This window comes from Trichosurus vulpecula, chromosome 5 (assembly GCF_011100635.1).
Source record: "Trichosurus vulpecula isolate mTriVul1 chromosome 5, mTriVul1.pri, whole genome shotgun sequence".
In the NCBI taxonomy this organism is placed as follows: Eukaryota; Metazoa; Chordata; class Mammalia; order Diprotodontia; family Phalangeridae; genus Trichosurus; species Trichosurus vulpecula.
Genome location: NC_050577.1, coordinates 103,034,753 through 103,056,787, shown reverse-complemented (window position 1 = coordinate 103,056,787; position 22,035 = coordinate 103,034,753). Strand labels below are relative to the sequence as shown.

The 22,035-nt window shown below is 39.3% G+C and overlaps 1 protein-coding gene and 1 pseudogene across 1 annotated transcript; both read left to right on the top strand.

Moving 5' to 3' along the window:
• The first annotated feature begins 8,075 nt into the window (after positions 1-8,075).
• On the top strand, positions 8,076-8,977 carry LOC118850983 (annotated as a pseudogene).
• An 11,944-nt stretch (positions 8,978-20,921) lies between these two features.
• LOC118849856 (taste receptor type 2 member 134-like) lies at positions 20,922-21,824 on the top strand. Its single transcript, XM_036758905.1, has one exon. It carries the CDS (start codon positions 20,922-20,924, stop codon positions 21,822-21,824), a length of 903 nt encoding a protein of 300 aa, XP_036614800.1.
• The last annotated feature ends 211 nt before the right edge of the window (positions 21,825-22,035 follow it).

The following is a 22,035-nucleotide window of genomic DNA, read 5'->3' as shown; positions in this document are numbered from 1 at the left end:
AGTGGACTGAGGTCAGACAGTGCCTGGACTACAGCTGATACTTAATAAATAAGTGTTTGTTGTTTGATTTAGACACAGTCCCTTACTCTAAATCTGGCTTTCAGAATGTGGCTTATGGTGTGTTAGTTAATGCTGAATATGATGAAGACAAAGATAGCTGTGATGATAAAAATGAATGAAATGTGTTTGAAAGGGAAGATATTCCGGTGTAGTTATTTTCCATATATACACAACAGATAGATATATACAGAGGTATACACACACATAGACACACAGAAACATATCCATATCTTCCCAAGAGCTCTCATTTCAGGATTGGTGTCTATATTCTAGGTAATACAGCATGTTTGTAATGAAGTAGTCATGATGCACTCAAGAAGGCTAGTCCAAATTTGTAGGGGCCAGCCCAATGACTCACTTTAGACAGGGGACTGGGAAATAGAGGAGCTGTGTTTTTGCTTTTTTACCTTGCCCATGTGTTGAAATTTTCTCTTCCCATTGGGTTGCAAGCAACTAGAAGACAGAGGCTGTTTTTTAGACCAAATATTCACTTGCAAGTATCTAGTTTATGCTATTATATTAACAATATATTATTAACATTATTATTAGTAGTAGTAGTAAGGAGGAAAACAATAGAAACCCCTTAGATTTCAAGCATTCAAGGCCCTTCATAATTTGGTCCTTCCCAAACTCTTCAAACTTATCTCTCCCTCCACAAATTATTCTCTAAAATGGTGATCAAAATGTCCTATTCTTTGTTTCTTGAACATGGTGGCCTGCCTCCAGTTGTTCCTTCTGCCTGGCATGCTCTTCTCTCTTCTTTCAACTCATCTACATCCTACATTTCTTTCAAGGACAAACTCTATGAAAACTTTCTTTACTTACTTAGTTTTCAGTGATTGCTCCTTCCTGGGGACTCCTGAAGGACTTACTGAATATCCCATTTACTTGCCACTTAAAATGTTTTGTCTTATATTGTTAATTATTTTTGTAAGTATATGTTCATGTCTCTGATGAGATTGTAGGCTCCTTGAAGAAAAAGGATGTATTGGAAGCCTCTTTTGAGTCCTTTGGACTTAGTGTAATGCCCTCTCCACAGTGGATACTTAGGAAAACACTTGATGGTGGTGATTGAGAAGCAGAATCTATGTTGAATCTCTTTTTGTATCCTCAGTGACTAGCACTGGACTTTGCCCAAAGTAAATGCTTAATAAATGTTTGTTGAATAAAGCTGAACAGTGTTAATGATGGATGATATTGACTGTATTAGAGTTCATAACATGAGGAACATCAGAGTTGGGACTAAATCTAGAGTAGAATTGGGGAACACAAAATCCCTTTTACCCAGTCAAAAGTGGAGGGCAAGAGGCTGACTGTATCTTATCCTTGTGACTTAGGTTTAGGTTGATTAGACTGGCTCTCCTTTCCACTCAGGAGTCAGGAGTGTGTAATTATACCATAAACTGTAGTCCAGAGGCCTCGAACACTGGGTCAAATAGAGTGAAATTCATCTTGACCTCTGAAGTTATTATTTTGTTAACTATTATTTCCACATAGAATTTATTATGGGAAGTTTCCAAGTATAGTTTGTGTATAGCTTATGTCTAGGTTTCTATAAATGTGGGTGAAACTAGCTCTTGTGTAACTATTCAAGGTAACGTGGTTTTCAATATGACTGCCTGTATTTCACTGTACTGAAAATGCGGGAGCTGTAGGGGACTGGAAGGAATTCAAATGTAGAAATCACAAAAGGATTCTCAATGACTCATCCAAAATATACACAATTCCCTTCACTCTCCAGGGGGTTCCGCTTTTCCCCAGGGTTCTGTAGACCAACTCAGTACTACACTATAGTTTGGATTTTCCTACAACATAAACTGAACTTAAGGTTACCATCAGGTCAACACCCTGACATTCTAATGACTCTTCTTCCTGAGAGTCCTCCTATACAGACTCCTGCAATGTTGTTACCCGATGACTTTTATTTCCTTGGAAGTTAAACATGGTATGGACAGATAATCCCTTTCCTATTACACCTACTTGGAATGTCCAAGTCAAGCCAAAATGTTTTGTTCTCCCTCTGTCTTGGCTTTAGCCCCTTTTTGGCTCCTCCATCTGGGAGAGGGCACAGTTGGATAATCCTGTCTCATTTCAAGAGGTACATTGCTCAGGATGCTCTTCTCAGGGTTTGTCACAGTCCTGAGAATCAACCCTCGAGTCTGCACTTCTCAAAACATCTGCATTTTTGACTAGAAGGCTAAACTCTGGAATTGGGCTGCCAAGGAAATAACCCTCCTTTAATGAACATGCAGGTATTGAGGAATGGTGGTATCCATCAACTCTGCTCCCAGGCCATGTGAACATGGGACCACGTGTAGTAGACTGATAGTATTTTTTTATGTTCTGGTGCTCCACTTTCTGGATATCCACTGCTGACAGCTCCAGTAAGGATTAGGCAAATGCTAGCTAGGTGAAAAAGGACCGGAGAAGGGAGCCATAGAAACTCTATCCAAGGGGCATTTGCATCTCCAAATGAAGGGAGGGTTAAATGACTCACCTCTTTGCATCTGTTCTCTTTTACCTAGATATACAGATAAACAACACTGTTTTCCTTATCTGCTTATGGAGACTTCTGAAAAGGGAGCAACCCTATTAACTACTGTGTTTTGAGGTGACATGGAAAATGATACTAAGTATTTTCTTCGTTGTCTTCTTTGTGCTGTCTGTGAAGCTAATAGGGACCAGTTTTTCCCATCATGATGTTGTCAAAGAGTCAAGCTACCAGATTCTTCTCTCATTTTCTCATTTAATCAACCCACATTAATTATGTGCCTACTAAGTACAAAACATTGTCCTAGGTACTGGTACTTTGATGTCTTAGAGAGATATTTTTTATTATCTCTAGTCTACACCCCTGACTCTCCAGGACTTTCACTAACATGCCCCAGAAACATCTTCCTCCTAGAATTCTTACATTGGAAATACTTTCTGCCACTGTGTACTATATCTCTGATTGGCTGCTTCCTTCTAGCACCTCTATTTTAAGGAAGAGGCTCAGGCCAGTCACATATTCATCCCTTTCCAGACTTTAGTCCAACTCTCCTGGACTTTGTCTACAATCCCACCCCACCTTCAGCTCACTTTTATATGTCTTCCCCTATTAGAATATAACCTAGAATATAAGATCCTTGAGGGAAGGGTTTGTCTTTCTGCTTTTATTTGTATTCCCAGAGCTTAACATAGTGCTTGGCATATTATAACCATTCAATGAAAACATATTGATTTGACTTAATATGAATCCTCCCTACTCCAATGTATAGTTAAATCTCTTCAAGCTTTCTTGTCCTCTGCAGATTTCATCCCTATTTTCTCACATCATCCTTAGAGTTTGCAGCAGATCACACACAGACAGCACAAGACAGAGCCATGATTTGACCCCAAGTCCATCAACATTTCAACTGTGACATACTGCTTCCTATTTGATTTATAAAAGAGTTCTTCTATAATCCATAATAATGGAGTCCAACTCCAATGGGCTGGGCCATGTCATTTGAGTGACAAATGTATGTTTGCCTAAAATACTATTTTTCAGAGAACTAACACAAGGAAAGTGCTTACATGGAGGTCAGAAGAAGTGATACAAGGACACTCTCAAGTCTTGCTGAAGTACTTTGTAATCAATTGTGTGACCTGAAAGACACTGGCAATGAACTGTGAGGCATGGAGTCCTGCATCGAAGAAAACAGAATGGCAGCAGCTATACAGAAATGTGCGATGCACAAATTTAGTGATGTCCCCACTACAAATGTTCCTGTGGGTTATTTGTGCCATATCCTATGGTAGAGCCTTCCAGAGCTTGCGTTGGTTTAATAGGCCACAGTCAGAAATGCTGTACCCTGACTGGGACATAGCGATGTCATTTTGGTCCTCTTCAAATCAAAGGAGAACAACCAACAAACCAACCAACCAACCAACCAACGATGGAGTATGGATGTTGATATTGACAATCATTTCAGATTATTTGAACCCCAATGAGATCCAAAGCCTGAATTAATCATCCAAACTGCTTTGCTCTACTCTAACGATGCCCTTTTCTGTGTTGGCAACTTCAAAGATGAGATAAGATTGACAGGGGGTATCTTCCTATTGGTGACAGGATGTCTGCAACCAGAACAGTGGGATTTCTCTTATCTTGATATTCTAGAGACATTTGCACCTTGGGATCATAATCTCTAAGTGACATTGCCTTGTCAATTGTCTTGTCTTACTGTATTTATGACCTATTCAACTAAGAAACTTCCTTTCTTACGATATGGAGACCATAAACTAGAGTTGGAACTGTTACTTAAACCTTGTCTTTCTTCTTTCAGTCAATCAGAAGTTTACTTCTGATTCCATGATCATGTCTCTGCTAGCTTTAAGAGAATAAACAATACGAACTTATATATCACCTAGCCTGTTTGCCTCCTTTAACCAAACTTTCAGGTTGACAATATGTACAAATTTCTAGAGAAACCTCTCCTCCTCTAGACTCTCTGGGTTCTTCTTTGGTGATTCAGAACCCCAGTAGAACTGAACAGGAAGATACGTGATTGCAAGCCAAGGACAATTCATCTTGAAAGAAATAGATGCAAATCTCCCACAGGCTCAATTACTGTCGTTCCCTTTGCATCCCTTTGATTTACATTGCATTTGACTAATTTTTTTTGAAAGTTAGGATGAGTTGAAATGCTCTTCTGTCTCTGCTCTGAATCCATACACTCCTCCACTTCTGTAGATGCTCTGTTTTTATTTTTTTCATTTAACTCCCCTTTACATCATTCTTTATATGCCTCAGATCTCTATTGTTCAGTAAATTAAAATTATTCCTTGCTTTCAACTATGGCCCTAGATTTTACTTTCATAAATTCATTCAGGGTTTAACTGATTACTCAAAGTAATCTGGAGGTAGATATTTCAAACACTTAACAAGGTAACCTTAGTCCAAAATAAAGTGAACCAAAGAAAGATTGTGTGGAAGCCATGGTAAAATTTCAGTTATCTGATTGGATTTACAGTTGAATGGTAGTCATCCTATTTTTTTTAGAGGCCCTATGAATGGTGGTGGAGCTAACATTTTAGATGCCTCTTGCTTGGAAAGTTATCTCCACTATTTTATTGATAATTGACCCTACTGAATCTTTCCAGGAGCATCTGTCTATCTGCCTGGAATGTTCTGTTTCTTCCTTTCTAATTATTCTTACCCAGATCAAGGCCCAGAATCCTGGCCTGGGCTGGACAATGTGAGGTCCCACCTAAGAGAACAGAAGCTGCTGTCTTATGGATGGAGAAGAGACCTTAATTTGGCACTCCATTCCTTGGGAAGACATAGAGATAATAAGATAACTATCCCATAGAACAAAATAATCTTCAGAGCTAGGTGCATGGAGAGTCAGTCTGCAGAGGTTGGATGAAGACAGTGCTTTAGGATTAAATCTTGTGCATGAGACTATAGTGACTCAGTGGTGAGCAGAGTGAGGAAGAATGTAGGCCTTGTTCATGAATTAAGAAATGTCCCTAGTATGGATATAAGACTTTTTCTCACTGCAGATAAAGAGCAAGATGGAACCCCATCTCAACATCTATGGACTTCAATCCCCAGGATGGGGGATTGTGCAGGAATCCAGGTGACATAAAGCCAGAGGGATGGCTGCCTGTCCTTGCAAGGGCAACACTGTTACTTGGCCTCTAATAAGAAAGTGTTAACAGCATAGAAGGAAAGGCCTCTTTTCCAGGGTGGGCAGGCTTACATGAAGCCTTTTTGACAATCCCTGCTTCTTTTCAGTACAGTTAAACTTTCAGTGTGCTTTCTACCTGCCACTCAGTGCACTTCCCTCTTCTTACTGTCAATGGGTGTGTATTCTGGGAATGCAATTCCATATTAATAAAAACCATTTCTCTCCTTTTCCCAGCATTTAGGTACTATGTTTCTTGCTTCCGTCAGTGCTCCCAACTGATTCTTGAAGTTTAGAGAATCCTCCCTTTCTTTCTCCAGCTGCCTTTCTATGTTCTGTAAAAGGGAGAGGCAATGAAAAGTACACTGGTTCTGGACTCAGATGACCTGGGTTCAAATCTTTCTCCAGATGTCTATTACTTCTGTGACCTTGGATGAATCACTTAACTTTTCCAGGTCTCAGTCTTCCTTTAAAATGAATGGGTTTGACTAGGTCAGGGGTTCTTAACTTGGGTCTATGCACTTAAAAATATGTACATATTTCTTGATATCTATTTTAATGTCAGTTGTTTGCTTTTTAATTCTATATATTTTATTCACTTAAAACATTATTCTGAGAAGAGGTTCATTGGCTTTACCAGAATTCCAAGGGGCCTGGGACCCAAATAGTTTAAAAAAGATAGTTTCTGAACTTTTTTCAAGTTTTATATACCTATGACTCCTCTGTGGCAGCTGGGCTGGAACATGAAAATTACCTGAGGACATTTCATTTAATCATCCATCAAGAAGTAGTTAAAATTAATGGCTAAAGCAGGGGTTCTTAACTTATTTTGGGTCACAGACCCCATTGACTATCCAGTTAAGTCTATATTCCCTGTCTTAGAATAATCTTTTTAAATTCACAAAATAAAATACATGATTACAAAGAAAGCCACTTCCTTTTTCCTTTTTTTCTGGGCTAACCAAACTAGTTATTTAAGCCAACCCCCAAATGGAATGGTTTCCTATCTCTTCACCATTCTAATGGCCCTTCTCTTTTTAGCATTCTTCCTAAGATATATCAACTAAAACAAAACATGATACTTGACATATGCTCTGACTAGGGTAGAGACCAATGGAACTATACATCTCCCTGATTCTGGATACCATGTTTCTATTAAGGGACCCTAAAGTCCTACTAGTTCTTTTGGCTGCCACATGATATATTAACTCATGTAGAGTTTGCATCTACTAACACCACACTGACCTACTGTGCAATTTTCACACAAATTGTTCTCTGGCCATTCCTTTTCTAGGCTTCAGGCCACCTTTAATTAATATACTATTACTTTTTTCATCCTCCTGGGTGTTTGGTATCTCATACCTGGAATATTTGAAATACCTTTCACACATTTTTCTCTATTTTGGTTTACCTGAAGGAAATTTACTAGCTGGTTGTTGTGGCTGGTTCTGTTCTTGGCTTCAAGCCTCCAGGGGTCGACTGAAGGGGTGCCTGGCTTCTCTACATGATTCTCTGTACGATTCTCTGGCACGCTCCAATTGTCTTCCTGTTAGAAACTTTCCCTCCTTTCCAGGGCACCCCCTTTCCATGCTTCTTCTCTCTGGGTCAACTTGGATTCCTAGTTCATTTTCAAAACTGAGATTGTAGGCAGGCTTACTATTTGTAATCATTTCCCTGTTTATTTATCATTAGGTAAAGGCCCCTCCGAGAGGAGTGTTCATCTTTGAAAAAGAACATTTTGTATATATTGTCACAAAATATTAATTCTTCTTTCTCTTACACTTACCTATAATGAAAGGGCAACACACACTCTATACTGTAAGTGTTGGCAGGTCATCTGGAAGAATAGTCCTGTTTTTAGGGAGTAGGGTTGGGGGCGCAGCATGGTACGGTGAAAGGAGTACTAGCTCTCAAACTGGAAGATGTAGGTTCAAATCCCACCCCTGCTGCTTAATACTTGTGTTTCCTTGGGCAAGTCACAGTCTTGCTGGCCCTCAATTTTATCATTCACAAAATTTGGGATTGGTACTAGATGGCAACTGAAGATACTTCAAGCTCTTGATTTAATATTTTATGTTATAAATATTCAATTTCCATGACAGGAGCCCAGAGAAATTATTTTCACTGATCCAGGCAAGACATCACATGCATTTGACAAGAGCAGTTGAAACTAAGGTTGATGGAGATTAGCATCCACATTGTGCTGTAAGGCCCTTTTCTCCCCAACCTCACAAGACTCTCTAATTATGCTGTGAGTTGGAGAGAAGGTAGAACATTCTCCCTACACATCTCATCAAGCAAAGCGGGAGCTCCATGAGTTCAAGGCCAGCAGAGAACTAAGCAAGAAGTGTCATTAGACGAATGACTGAATTGGTGGGAACATTCATGATGTTCACCATGGTTCTTTATATCACGTTGTGCTCCCTAGGGATCATGGCTAATGGCTTCATTGTTGTGGTATTGGGAAGGGAGTGGGTTCAATTCCACTGGCTGTCTCCCTGTGACATGATCCTGATCAGTTTGGGTGCCTTCTGCTTCTGCCTGCAGTGGCTTGGAATGATATACAACTTTTACTATTTTCTTCACCACCGGCAGTATTCCAAGGAGCCTTCCCTCCAGTACTTTGGAATTTCCTGGGATTTTCTGAATATGGCCACATTCTAGTTTGGTACTTGGCTTAGTGTCCTCTTCTGTGTGAAGACTGCAAACTTCACTCACCCCATTTTCCTTTGGCTGAAGTGGAGAGTCAAGGAACTAGTACCTTGGTTCCTACTAGCCTCCCTGCTAATCTCTTTCATTGTCACTATGCTGTTTATTGCTTTGTACTAGGCATTTTTGCAGGGGACATTCTCTGGGAACATAACCTTATTTGGCTTCACTAGGAAACTAAAAATCCTCTATTTTTTCTCTTTGAAACTCATTACTTATTCTATCCTCTCTTCTATGTTTGCAGTCTCAATAGCTCTGCTGATTTCCTCTCTGTGGAAACACTACTGGAGGGGGGGGAACATCGTGCCCATAGTACCCGCACCAGAGCTCTGAAGTCTCTGGTCTCTTTCCTAGTTATTTATGCTCTTTCTTTTATGTCTTTTATCATTGATTCTGCCTTTTCAGGCTTTGAGGATAGCTGGTACTGGCCATGGCAAATTGTGCTTTGCCTGTGCACGACTGTTCATCCCTTCATCCTTATCCTTGGCAACTCCCAGCTTCTTCTTCTGCCTAAAACCTTCTGGAATGGCAAGGGGATACCATCTCCTACATAAGATATGCACCTCTCTCTACCATACCAAAGAAATGACTCCACTGAGGCCTGGAGCAGAGCACATCCTTTGACTTAAAAAATTTCATCGTATTGAAGTCTTGATAGAAATTGAACATTTTCCTCATTCATTATTCCTCTACTCATAGATTCAAATGCATCTGTGATCTCATGGATTTAGGAGTGTCTGACTTCCAGTGAGGCCTTATTGATGCCTGTCTAGGTCTGCCCATCCTGCTTCACTCTTGTCTTCCCTTGAGCTCGCTGTAAGGGGTCTCCAGCCTGCATGCTGGAGGCCTTCCTTTCTCCTTATATTTGGATAGTGCCAGTGGAATACTCTCATTGGTTTCCTGTTATTTTTCACCTTTATCTCTGTGTCCTAGTCTTCTAAGAAAAGAAAAAAAATCATGTAGCTTTCAAAGGACATTTTTTTCTTTTTGAAATAACCACAGTTACCTTCTTACAAATGACCCTCAGGATAGGTGAACTTTGGTTGACATTCCAAAAACTAAATATTTATGTCTGTCACCAATACTTTTTTTGTCACAACATTCATTCAGTGAAAATACTTTATTTTTCTATTACAAAACTTAAAATTTCTGTTTACATGTTATTTTAATGTCTTTTGTTCTGGCTAGGACAGAAACTGTTTGAAAAAAACAATGTGAGGAAATCTTGGTTAGAACATTAATTATGGAAAGCAGGCTGTGTAACAACAATCCTGCTTGCTGCTACTGTGGCTGTATAAGGCCAATAACACCAGCACACAGGAAGGCTGGTAGCACAGGTTCTTTGATCTGCTTTTCTAAGGAAAGCAACTTTAAGGGATTTACAATCTCACTTTAATTAAACATACGTATATAATTCACTTAGTTCAGGGGAAGATATCAGCACCCTGAACTTCAGAAAAAACACAAAAAGAAATTGTAAGCAGAAATTATATAAATGGAGCAAATAACACAAATCAGCAGACAAGCTTCCAACTGTCTGACCAAGATATTACATACATAGTTACCAGAGTGAGGAGCACTAACATCTGGGTTTCTCAAAGCTGAGGGGTTCCTTAGTAATGGCAACCCAGAGTCTTCTCTGGTCAAATCACACAACACTCTTGCAGTGAGTGAGCCCCAAGCAAAATGCTAACCTCAGAGTATATATGCACTTCTTCAGGGTCAGAGGGCATTACAACCATGTGACTCAAATCCGTGTGACCTAGGCCTTCCTGTGACTTAAGTGAGTCATCAAAGACTCCCAATTCAATCAAACGCTCTTGATTGAAACAAAGGCAAGACTGAATCAAAGCCACTGCATTGCTTTAGTGCTGAGAAACACTCAAACAAAAAACAACAAAATGTCCTACTATGCTTGCCATTATAGGCTGTAAGAAGCTCAGGTTGCTAGAGTCAATGCCAGATATTAGAAGATGCCATTGTAAGTAAATTTTGTGGAACAGTTTTTTACTGGGAAGAAGTTAATGGAATCTTCTTTGATTCAGAGCTGAAAGGCCCTTAAAAGCCATTTACATGAGAGGAAAATGAAACCTAGAGAAATGAAGTTACTCCAAAGTCACACAGGTAACTTAAATTCAGGTCTTTTGAGTTCAAATCAAGACCCTTGACCAGTGGTTCTAACTCTTTTGTTTTTTTTTACCTTCTTACTACAACAACAACAACAACAACAACAAATGTATTACGACTTCCCAAGCGAAATTAATATTATTACTACTTATAATAACTAAAATGATAACTTTTGTCCTCAAAAGCACAAAATTAAAATGTAAATTATATAATTTAAAAATATACAGTTGAGTACTAAATGTAAAATTATAAAACACTTAAATATTTTATATTGGATATTCTCTAAGAATTAAATGAAGTAATTCAGTAAGACTTCATATGCTTACATATGACCTGCAAGACTTCAGATTAAATTTCTTTATATTTTTGTTGAATAAAAATAACATTTTAGATAAAATAAGTGACAACTTGGATGCTATTCAGCATACTATAATAATGGTATATAAATTTGATTTGGATTTTTGATTTTCTTTATTTGAATAAAGATTTGTAATATTTTGATCAATATCAGTCCACCACAAATTTTTACATCTGATTCTGCATTGATTTTATTTCTGCATTTTGAATTACAGCAAGAATAAAATGAAAATGCTTGACCACTGAAGGATGTGGTAGAAAATGGTAGGATAATTTTAAAGCTCTGTTGCTGAGTGATGAAAATTTAATTTTTTCTAGCCAAACATTTACAAGACGATCAGTTTTGAATGACTGTAGTCTAAAATCCATTGTTATATCAATACAATTTTTGTTTTTCATCCATTATCAATTCATTAGCTAGAGACATAAAAGACATGTCATATAAATTGCAAATCCAATGTAATTTATTGGAATATTCAGGGAGATTTTTTATTGAAAGTCATTTTAAAAAATTTCAGAGATCACTGATATCTTTTTTAATAGGCAGTTCACTTTCTCATAGGAAATAATGTAATGTCACAAAACAGTCAGTATTGTTATCAATTTTGCGGCTCCAAATCATACTTTGTGGCTCTCAATCATACTTTCTATTTTTGTTTTCTTACCCTGCAATAGTATATTAAGTTCATTAGTTTTTGAAGCAATGTCTGCTAAATATTGCAACAAATTCTTTTCCATATTCAATTAGATGAGTAAAAACTTCCCCCCAGGAAAGCCATCTAACAATCACATGGACACACACACAGACACAGACACAGACACACACACACCCCTATTTGTTCTAATTGTAGCCATATCTATGGTGGGGGGGGGGAAGAGGGAAGTAAAAAAAGAAATTGATATGATAATTTTGTTTTATATTTGAAAGGAAAACCAGTTGTGCATAGCAGAGATGCAGTTTCATGTGCAATCGTCTTTTTAAAAATTGTACTATGTTATGGAAATGCTTGTTTTCTTTTATAAATTAAAAAAAACAAAAAAAAAATAAATTCAGCCTCAGACATTTGTTAGCTGTGTAACCTGGGCAAGTCATTTAACCTCTGCTTCAGTTTCCTCCTTTACAACATGGGATAATAACAGCACCTCCTTCTCAAGTTTGTTATGAGGATAAAATAAGATAATATTTTTAAAGCATTTGCGAACCTGCAAACTCTATACAAGTGCTAGCTGTTGTTGTTGTTGTTGTTACTGTTACCAGAGCAAGTAGTTGGTAGAGCTGATTGGTGTCTGGGGAGTGGCACTACAATAATGCTAAGTCTCAGCTGTCATAGTCTATAACGCCCAAATTGGATTTCACAATTTCACTGAGCACTTTCTACAGCACTTTTTTTCAGTGCCCATAACCAACAATTTGCATAGGATGCTCACCACCTGGGACTTCAGCCTGAGCTCCTGGATTTCTGAAAGTAATAGATCATATTTGGATTGTCTTTTACTGCCCATAAGCACAGTAACACAAAAGAGAACATAAGTATGTGACAAGGAGGAATAACCAGAGACCTTGCTCTTAGGGAGTAGGCAGCAACGATTATTGGAGTAAAGCTGGTTAGAAGCATAGCTTTTGGTGAGAGCTGATATTAGAGCAGAAGATTAGGTGTAGAGTGACAACACATGAGTCACTTAATGCCTTTGAGTCTCAGTTTCCTCATTTGTAAAATGGGGATAATGATAGCCATAGCCATTTTCTTACAAGGTTGCTCTGCAAGGCAAATGAGGTCATCTATGCAAAAATCTATTTAAATTTCAGTTATTTAAAAAAGAAAAAGCTTTGCTGTGGAAACCAACTAATACCCAGACCATGTCCAGGTATTGAAAAAGGGAGTTAAGGAAGGTCTCTCTTCCTCTCTTCCTCCCTCCCTCCCTCCCTTCCTCCCTTCCTTCCTTCCTTCCTTCCTTCCTTCTTTCCTCCATCCTTTTTTCCTTAATTTCTTTCTTTCCTTTCTTCTCCTTCTCCTCCTCCTCCTCCTCCTCCTCCTCCTCCTCCTCCTCCTCCTTCTTCTTCTCCTTCTTCTTCTCCTTCTCCTTCTCCTTCTCCTTCTCCTTCTCCTTCTCCTTCTCCTTCTCCTTCTCCTTCTCCTTCTTCTCCTTCTCCTTCTCCTCTCTCTTTCTTCTGATTTTGTTACTGACTAGGTAATAGTACAAAGATTGTCAGACACATTCAGCCCTTTTCAATTTATCTCATAAGGGTAAGATTTTCTTGCAACAAGGTTGGTATGATGACAGTAGAAAGGAGTCAGTCAGTCATTTAGCACTGTGGATACAAAGAAAGATAAAACCATGGTCCCTGTCATCAAGAATCTCCCATTCTAATGAGGAAGACAATGTGTAAATAACTATTTACATACAAGATACATACAGTGTTAATGGAAGGCAGTTTTAGTAGGCAGCGAAAGGCCTCTTCTCGAGGGTGGAATTTGAGCTGAGTCTTTTTCTTTTAACTTTATTTATTTTTAGTTATCAACATTCATTTTCATAAGATTTTGATGTCCAAATTTTCTCTCCATCTCTCCCCTACCCCCACCCGAAGAGAGCATTCATTCTGATTGCCCTTTCCCCCAGTCTGCCCTCACTTTAATCACCCCCTTCCCACCCTTATTCCCTTCCCCCTTACTTTCTTGTAGGGAAAGATAGATTTCTATATCCCATTGCCTGTATATCTTATTTCCCAGTTGCATGTGAAAACAATTTTTAACATTTGTTTTTAAAACTTTGAGTTCCAGATTATCTCCCTTCTTCCCTCCCCACCCACCCTCATTTAGAAGGCAAGCAATTCAATATAAACTATACATGTGTACTTATGCAAAGCATTTCCATAATAGTCATATTGTGAAAGACTAACTATATTTCCCTTCATCCTATCCTGCCTCCCATTTATTTTATTTTCTCCTTTTACCCTGTCCCTTTTCATTCCCCTCCCCATTGTGCACTTCCCCCCTACTTTCCTGTAGGGTCAGATACCCAATTAAGCATGTATGTTATTCCCTCCTTAAGCCAAATCTGATGAGAGTAAGTTTGACTCATACCCTTTCACTTTCCACCTCTTCCCCTCCATTGTAACAGCTTTTTCTTACTTTTTTAATGTGAGATAATTTATGCTATTCTATCATTTCCTTTCTCCTCCCAATATATTCTTCTCTCACCCCTTAATTTTATTTTTTAGATATCATCCCTTCATATTCAACTCACCCTATGCCCCCTGTCTATATATACATATACATATATATGTATGTGTGTATGTATGTATATATGTGTGTGTGTATATATATGTATATATGCATATACATATATATATATATATATATTCCCTTCAACTACCCTAATACTCAAGTTACAATGAGTTACAGTGAGTTACAAATATCATTTTTCCAGGTAGGGATCTAAACAGTTCAACTTTAATAAGTCCCTTATTATTTCCCTTTCCTGTTTACCTTTGCATGCTTCTCTTGATTCTTTTATTTGAAAGTCAAATTTTCTGTTCAGCCTTGGTCTTTTCATCGAGAATCCTTGAAAGTCCTCTATTTCATTGAAAATCCATTTTTTCCCCCTGAAGTATTATAATCAGTTTTGCTGGGTAGGTAATTCTTGGTTTTAATGCTAGCTCCTTTGACTTCTAGAATATCATATTACAACCCCTTTGATCCCTTAAAGTAGAAGCTGCAAGATCTTGTGTTATCCTGATTATGTTTCCACAATACTCAGATGGTTTCTTTCTGGCTGCTTGCAATATTTTCTCCTTGACCTGGGAACTCTGGAATTTGGCTTCAATAGTCCTAGGAGTTTTCCTTTTGGGATCTTTTTCAAGAGGTGATTGGTGGATTCTTTCAATTTCTACTTTACCCTCTGGTTCTAGAATATCAGGGAAGTTTTCCTTGATAATTTCTTGAAAGATGATGTCTAGGCTCTTTTTTTTTGATTATGGCTTTCAGGTAGTCCAATAATTTTAAAATTATCTCTCCTGGATCTATTTTCCAGGTCACTGGTTTTTCCAATGAGATATTTTACATTGTCTTCTATTTTTTCATTCATTTGGTTCTGTTTTATCATTTCTTGATTTTTTATAAAGTCATTAACTTCAATTTGCTCCATTCTAATTTTTAAGGAATTATTTTCTTCAGTGATCTTTTGGACCTCCTTTTTCCATTTGGTCAATTCTACTTTTTAAGGCATTCTTCTCCTCATTGTTTTTTTGGAGCTCTTTTGCCATTTGGGTTAGTATATTTTTTAAGGTGTTATTTTCTTCAGTATTTTTGGGGTCTGCTTTGGCAAGCTGTTGACTCATTTTTCACAATTTTCTTTCATCACTCACATTTCTCTTCCCAATTTTTCCTCTACTTCTCTTACCTGATTTTCAAACTCCTTTTTGAATGCTTCCATGGCCTGTGACCAATTCACATTTTTCTTGGAGGCTTTGGATATAAGAGGTTTGACTTTGTTGTCTTCTGGTTGTATATTTTGATCTTCTTTGTCCCCAAAGTAAGATTCTATAGTCTGATTTTTTTACATTGTTTGCTCATTTTCCCAGTCAGTTACTTGACTTTTGAGCTTTTTGTCAAGGTAGGACTCTGCTTCCAGAGTGAATAGTGCTCTGTTCCAAGTTTCAAGGTTTTTGCGCAACTGTTGTCAGAGATACTTCTAGTCACCTGTAAATTTTCAGTTCTTCCATGGTGGTATGATCAAAGGAGAGGTGTTACTTCTCTCTTGGCCTGTGCTCTGGTCTGTGAGTGATCACAAGCACTCTTTTCTACCTTGGAACTGTGAGGAGAATTCCCTCTCCACAGCTGCCACAAACTCTGTCATGCTAGTGTCCCTCCTCACCCCAGGACTGCCACCCAGGACTATGACCCAGATCTAAGCAGTGCACCAGCAAAGTGATCCCTGCAGTCCTCCTCTGATCAGCTGCTTGATCCCCCACCATCTGTGGGCCTGGAGCTCCAGAAGCACCTGCTGCTGCTGCTACCACCACCGCCACTTCTGCCACCTCAGGGCTGGTGCCAGACTGTGCTCTTCTCTCACCGAGGTCTGACAGAGTTTCCCCACTAACCTTCTACTTTGGTGTTTGTGGGTTGAGAAGTCTGGAAACCACCACAGATGCCAGTGATTCAATCCCTTGAGGCCTGCTCTGGCCCAGTCTGTGCCTGCAAGGCTCACATTGGACTGTGCTCCACTCCCAGCCCGGTGTGATAGATCCCTTCTGGTTGTCTTAGGTTGGAGATTTGCTTCACGCTGTCATTTTGTGGGTTCTGTAGCTCTAGAATTTGTGTAAAGTTATTTTTGCAGGTATTTGGAGGGGTTTGGAAGAGAGCTTAAGCACATCCCTACTTTTACTCTGACATCTTAGCTCTGCCCCACCCCCTATCTCCTGAGCTCAGTTTTAAGAGAAGTCAGGAAGTGGTGGTGAGTGGGAGGACATATCAAGCATGGCAGATAGCTGTTGTAAAGTCATGGGACAGGAGATGGTGTGTAGTTTGTGAGGAATATCAAGTGGGTCAGAGCAGCATGATTGTAGAGTGTGTGGAAAAGAATAAAGTGTAAGAAAGGTAGGAATTAGATTACGAAAGCCTTGAAATGCCCAATAAAGCATGTTATATTTTATCATATGAGTAATAGAAAACCATTGGAATATATTAAGTAGTGGGGTGATATTGTGGGACTATGACTTTAAGAAAATCAGAGAAAACTGAGGTATGGATACCAGTCAGAAGGCTATTGCGATATTGTCTTATACTGAGTCAATGAGAGACTGAACAAGGTTGGCCTAAGTGGATCAAACAGGACAAAGACAAGAGACATGAAGGTACAAATGATAACAACATATTGGATATGTGGGATGAGTATGTGTGAGGAGTTGAGATTGACACCTAAGTTATGAGCCTGCAAGATTTGGAGGATGCCAATTCTCTCCAGAATAAGAGAAAATGTGGGAAGAGGAGTGGATTTTGTTTGGAACATCTTAAAATGGCTAAAAGACATCCCATTTGAGATGTCCAAAAGGCAGTTGATGATATTTGATTGGAGTTCAGGAAAGACGTTATGGCTGGATATATAGCTCTGGGAAGGATCTACATAGAGATGATAATTTAGTCTATGTAAGCTGTTGAGATCAGCAAAGGACATAGCATAGATGGAGATGAAAAGAAGGTTGTGGATAGAGCCTTGGGAGACATACAGGATTTAATTGATGTCAGTTTCAAAGGCTTCAGAGAGTTCAGGAAGGATGAGGCTCAGGAAAAGACTATTAGATTTGGCAATTAAAAGACCATTTATAACTTTGGAGAAAACAGTTTCAGTTGAATGATGAGATCAGAAGTCAGATTGCAGGGAGTTTTTAGTGAAGTGAGAGTAGAGGATATGGGAGCAGGTGTATAGATGATTATCTTAAGAAGTTTAGCTAAGATGGAGAAGAGACATCTAGAATGGTAGCTAGCAAGGATGATCAGATTGAGAGGCAATGGGTGATACATGGGCATGTTTGTAGGAAGAAAAGGAGCTAAGAGATGGGAAAAGACATTGAAAATGGGAGAGAGAAAGATTGTAGAGAGGCAATCTACTTGAGAAGATAAAAGGGGGTAGGATCAAGAGTACACATTGAGAGTTTGCCTTGGCAAGGAAAATGGAGGAGAGAAGAAGAATTTCTTAGTGAATAGCCTCAATGTTTTTTTCTATGAAGTATGGAGTGAGGTTCTCAAATTGGATGGTAGTGGGAAGAGATACTTTAGAGGGCACAAAGAGCAATGAGAATGTTTATAACAACCATTGTGGTCAATGGGATAGCAAATTGATTAAGGAAATACAAAAAGAGTGTCTAGCTCTAGCAGAGGCCCAGTTGAGATAATGTATTATAATTTTGTAGAGGACCAAGTCAGCATGATTTCATGATTATCTCCAACTTTATTTGGTAGCATATGAATAGAAGACAAGGAGAGGGATATGAGTAAATTTCACTATTACCGGAAAGGGTGGCCAGGAGTATTATCAGGTGGAAACTAGAGCTCAGTGAGAGCCAGAAGAAGTAAAGAATGAGAAAGGAAAAAGTTTAAGGCGAAAATCTATTAGTTAATTATGGAACAGGCATTTCATAGAGCACAGTGGGTGGTGAACATAGCTCTGGAGAGGAACACTTAGGGAGTAGAGATAACAGTGATAAGAGTAAAGGAGCAAGTAACTGGGGATGGGGAATAGATTTTGCACATCAATTGTTGATGTTCAAAATTGTAGGGATCTGAAGAAGCTGGCTTATGCCAATTACTGAGGAGTAATTCCAGGCAGAATTTCTGTGGCTGTAAAGCAGTCTATTAAGTGGCAAGTGATTCGATTGACTATTCAAAGTCCTCCTTCAATATTCAACCTCATGGTAAGTGGTGATATTTGGGTCCTGCATAATCTACCTTGGGGTAGTCAAGACGAAACAAAGATGTGGCCTGATGGAGTCTGCTCAGGAGTCAGTACATGGCTTTTGATGATGTTTCTAGACAAGGATTGTTTCTGGAGCACTGAAGAAGGTCTTAGGGGTTGAAGATTCGATGTTGGGCTGATGTAGGGATGGCTGGGAAGGTTTTAGAGGGAAGAGAGACTAGAGGTTGGTAGTAGGATCCTGAACTGTGACAATTTAAAGATTCAAGAGACATAGTTTCTGGGTAATTTAATAATTTTATTAATAAAGCCAGCAGGTTATTAATAAAAGGATGGTCATTTGGCCATCTCTCTCAGACCAAAGCCCCCTAATGGTGGTGGGGGTCATGGTTTATATGTTCTTCTAAGAGGAGATATTCCCAAGGGGTGCCTACTCAACTCTGATTGGTTAATCAACATTTCCCCAGACCTGTTTGAGAAAACACAAACTAAATGAGCAGAAATACACCCATTATCCTAAATTTATAATTTCTTTTACTGTCTGATTAGATCTTGAGTTGGGTAAATCTCTAAGACAGATTTCCCTCACTGGTTGATTTCTATATGAGGAAGTAGAAAAAGGGGAAAAACTTTGTTCCTAATGCAATAATCAGTTATTAAATATAAGAGAGAAACATTCATTTCTCATAGAACTGATATAGACCTCACAGAGGTCATCATGAAGACCTCGGAGGAAAGACATGATATGGGTGTGCAGAGGTTGGACAAATGGTAGCCATATTCTGGACTGAAAAATTGTTAGTCTCTGGAGAGAAAACAGAGCATCCAAAGTCAGGTGGCCAGATCCCAGGGTGACTTAGGGATCAATGGGAAGGTTCTGGAAGAAAAGGATATTTCTAAACTCAAATGACATAGTAGCATAGGGTCATGGGTGGCAGGTGAGGAAGACATAGGTCGATTTAAAAAACAGGCTTAAATTTCTAAGAACTTCTGTTGTTAGCTGGCTAGATGTAGCTGACTAGAGAGTATAGTCACAAAGGAATTGTAATGGTCCTGGGGCTATGAACTAAAGAATTGGGAAAAAGTAGCTGAAGACCACTGGATCGCAACTCAGCGGCAACAATTCAGTAGAGCGCCTTAGCAGAGATCAAGATGGAACTGATAAAAGATTCACTGGAGGAAGCAGCTCCCCTGATGATACCACCAAAGGATACTGGTTGCTCTGTGGAGAGACAAGCATCAGTATTAGAAACACGAGTTACCTTGATTATGCACTTTGTGCATCCTTTCTCTCAGTGGAGATATGGCAGCACCGTGTATAGGAGAATCTTTCTTGTCACTTGTTTTGCTATGCTATCACACTAAATGTCCTTTGCTTTGGATGAATGTAATCTCTGGTTGGTTGGTAATTTCGTGAGATGTAATTTTTACTGGACACTGACCCATGATGTGTCTAGAACCTGGCTTAGCTTTCAGGACATACATATGTGAGTAGAGATCCAAGTACTCCCTTTGACTCTTTCACCTTAGTTCCTCTTTATCCCTGTTCTTTTAAAAATTTGTCCTTCATGCTCCCTTAACTCTCTTTCATTGGCATACATAGGCTGGGCTTTTTGTGCTGACAGACCCTCTTCCACTTTGTTCTCTTGATGCCCTCTCACTACTCCTGTTATAAGAGGCCTTCCCCTAGCCCATCCTTCCGTTCTCCCAATTCTGAATTGGCTCATCTGAACTACTATCACAGGACCCAATGGGAAAAAACATTGATTTAAATTTGAAAGGGACCTCAGAGATCAGATAGTCCAACCCCTCAATGTACAGGTGAGAAAACTGAGCTCCAGAGATGGTGAGAAAGTGTAGTTATTGGCAGAGCCAGGATTTGAATCCAGACCTTTTGATTTCACATCCAGTATGATTTCTACTGTGTTGAATTGCTTCTCACTTTACTTATAGAGCAAAGTTGGCCCAAGGTAAAATGAAGTAGGCTAAGTCTGTGCCTTCATTCCATACAGATTCAGAAGTGGTTGAATGGTGAGGCTCAAAAAGATGCAATAAGTGGTTCAATGTCAACTTGACATCTACAAAGTGGGAGAGCAAAATAGATGTGTGAATCCAGGGCATGAATGGAACACTAAGTGTTTACGTTATAGACAGGAGGATGTTTAATAGTGGAGTGGGGAGGGTGGTAGATAAGGGCATCACTAAAACAACTGGAGTTGGGGAAGATCTGGGGGAGCCTTGTAGCTAGACTTAAGGGAGGGAAGCAGGATAGACAGGGAACAAGTTTGCATTTTGAAGGGGTTCTTGAAAGATGACAGGATCAGTAGCCCAGATCCGGATATTTCCTTGGCCCTGGCTCTGGTAAAGGACATGCAAATCTAAAGACTGTGTTCAGAGAGTGATCTATGTCAGATTTGCATTCATAGAGGCGGTAGGATTCTTTCCCAATCCACACGAGGCACACATAGTCTCCTCCTGCTCCCCCACTTTCTCTTCCAGCTGGGCTCCTGCTGAACCCTTGGAGAGTCTGGCTTGCTATTAGATCTCTTTTGGGTAAGGTGTCCTCATACATCAGAGCCTCAGCAGATGCTCAGTGGAGAAAGAATGCCCAGCCCACTCATTCTCTTCTTAATGATCTTTTTTCTCCTGGAGTGTACCATAGGAATCATAGAAAATAGTTTCATCATCATTGTGCTGGGCAGGGAGTGGGTGCAATGTTGGACCCTGCTTCCTGGTGACATGATACTGGCCAGCCTGAGCATCTCCCGCTTCTTTCTACAGGGAGCAGCAGTTTTTAGCAACTTCTTCTCATATTTCTTCCTAACTAGCAGAAAGCTATACATTGACATTTTCTGGAATTTTGCTAACACGGTCTCATTCTGGTTCACCACCTGGCTTGCTGTTTTCTACTGTGTGAAAATTTCATCCTTCACTCACCCCATCTTTCTCTGGCTGAAGTGGAGAATTTCTGGATTTGTCCCCTGGCTACTGTTGTGGTCCTTAGTGATATGCATTTTGATATTTATCTTATCTTTTGTAAAGACCTCTCTTGTTTTCCAACTGCCAGTCACTGGGAATTACTCAGAAAAGACCACTTTTGATGATGTCATAAGAGCATTCCAGAGTCATTTTTTATTGCCACTGCAAATGTTTATTTTGTTAATTCCTTTCCTCTTCTTCCTTGCCTCCACCATCTTGCTAATTTCCTCCCTGTGCCGACACTTGAGAAACATGCAGCACCGTAGTGCTGGTCCTCAGCATCCAAGTATGCAGGTCCATGTTACAACTGTGAAGTCACTTTTTTTCTTTCTCATTCTCTATGCGTTATACGTTCTGCCTATTATCATCTCCCTCGCAGCACCTATTTCAGTTTGCAGCTCTCACTATTGGGTATGGGAGATAGTGATCTATTCTGGCATCTCCATCCATTCTGCCTTCCTGATTCTGAACAGCTCGAAACTAAGAAGGGCTCTGAAGAAGATGCTGCATTATCGTGAGGCTGCATGAGGGGAATTCAGCTCTGAAGTGATTAATATGAGTAACCAATATTGAATGTTACCAATATTGCTGTTTGTGACATGGATGCATGAGACTTAGAAAGGAAGAAAGGAAGGTGTGAAGGAAGGAAGAAAGGAAGTAAAAAGATATTTAATTATATACTTATAATATTTTGGCATTGTAATAAGAACTGGGGATACCAATACAGTCACTTAGGTAC

Bases quoted from the DNA above. Each gene is read 5' to 3' on its own strand.
- LOC118849856 (XM_036758905.1), top strand. From the start codon at position 20,922: ATGCCCAGCCCACTCATTCTCTTCTTAATGATCTTTTTTCTCCTGGAG.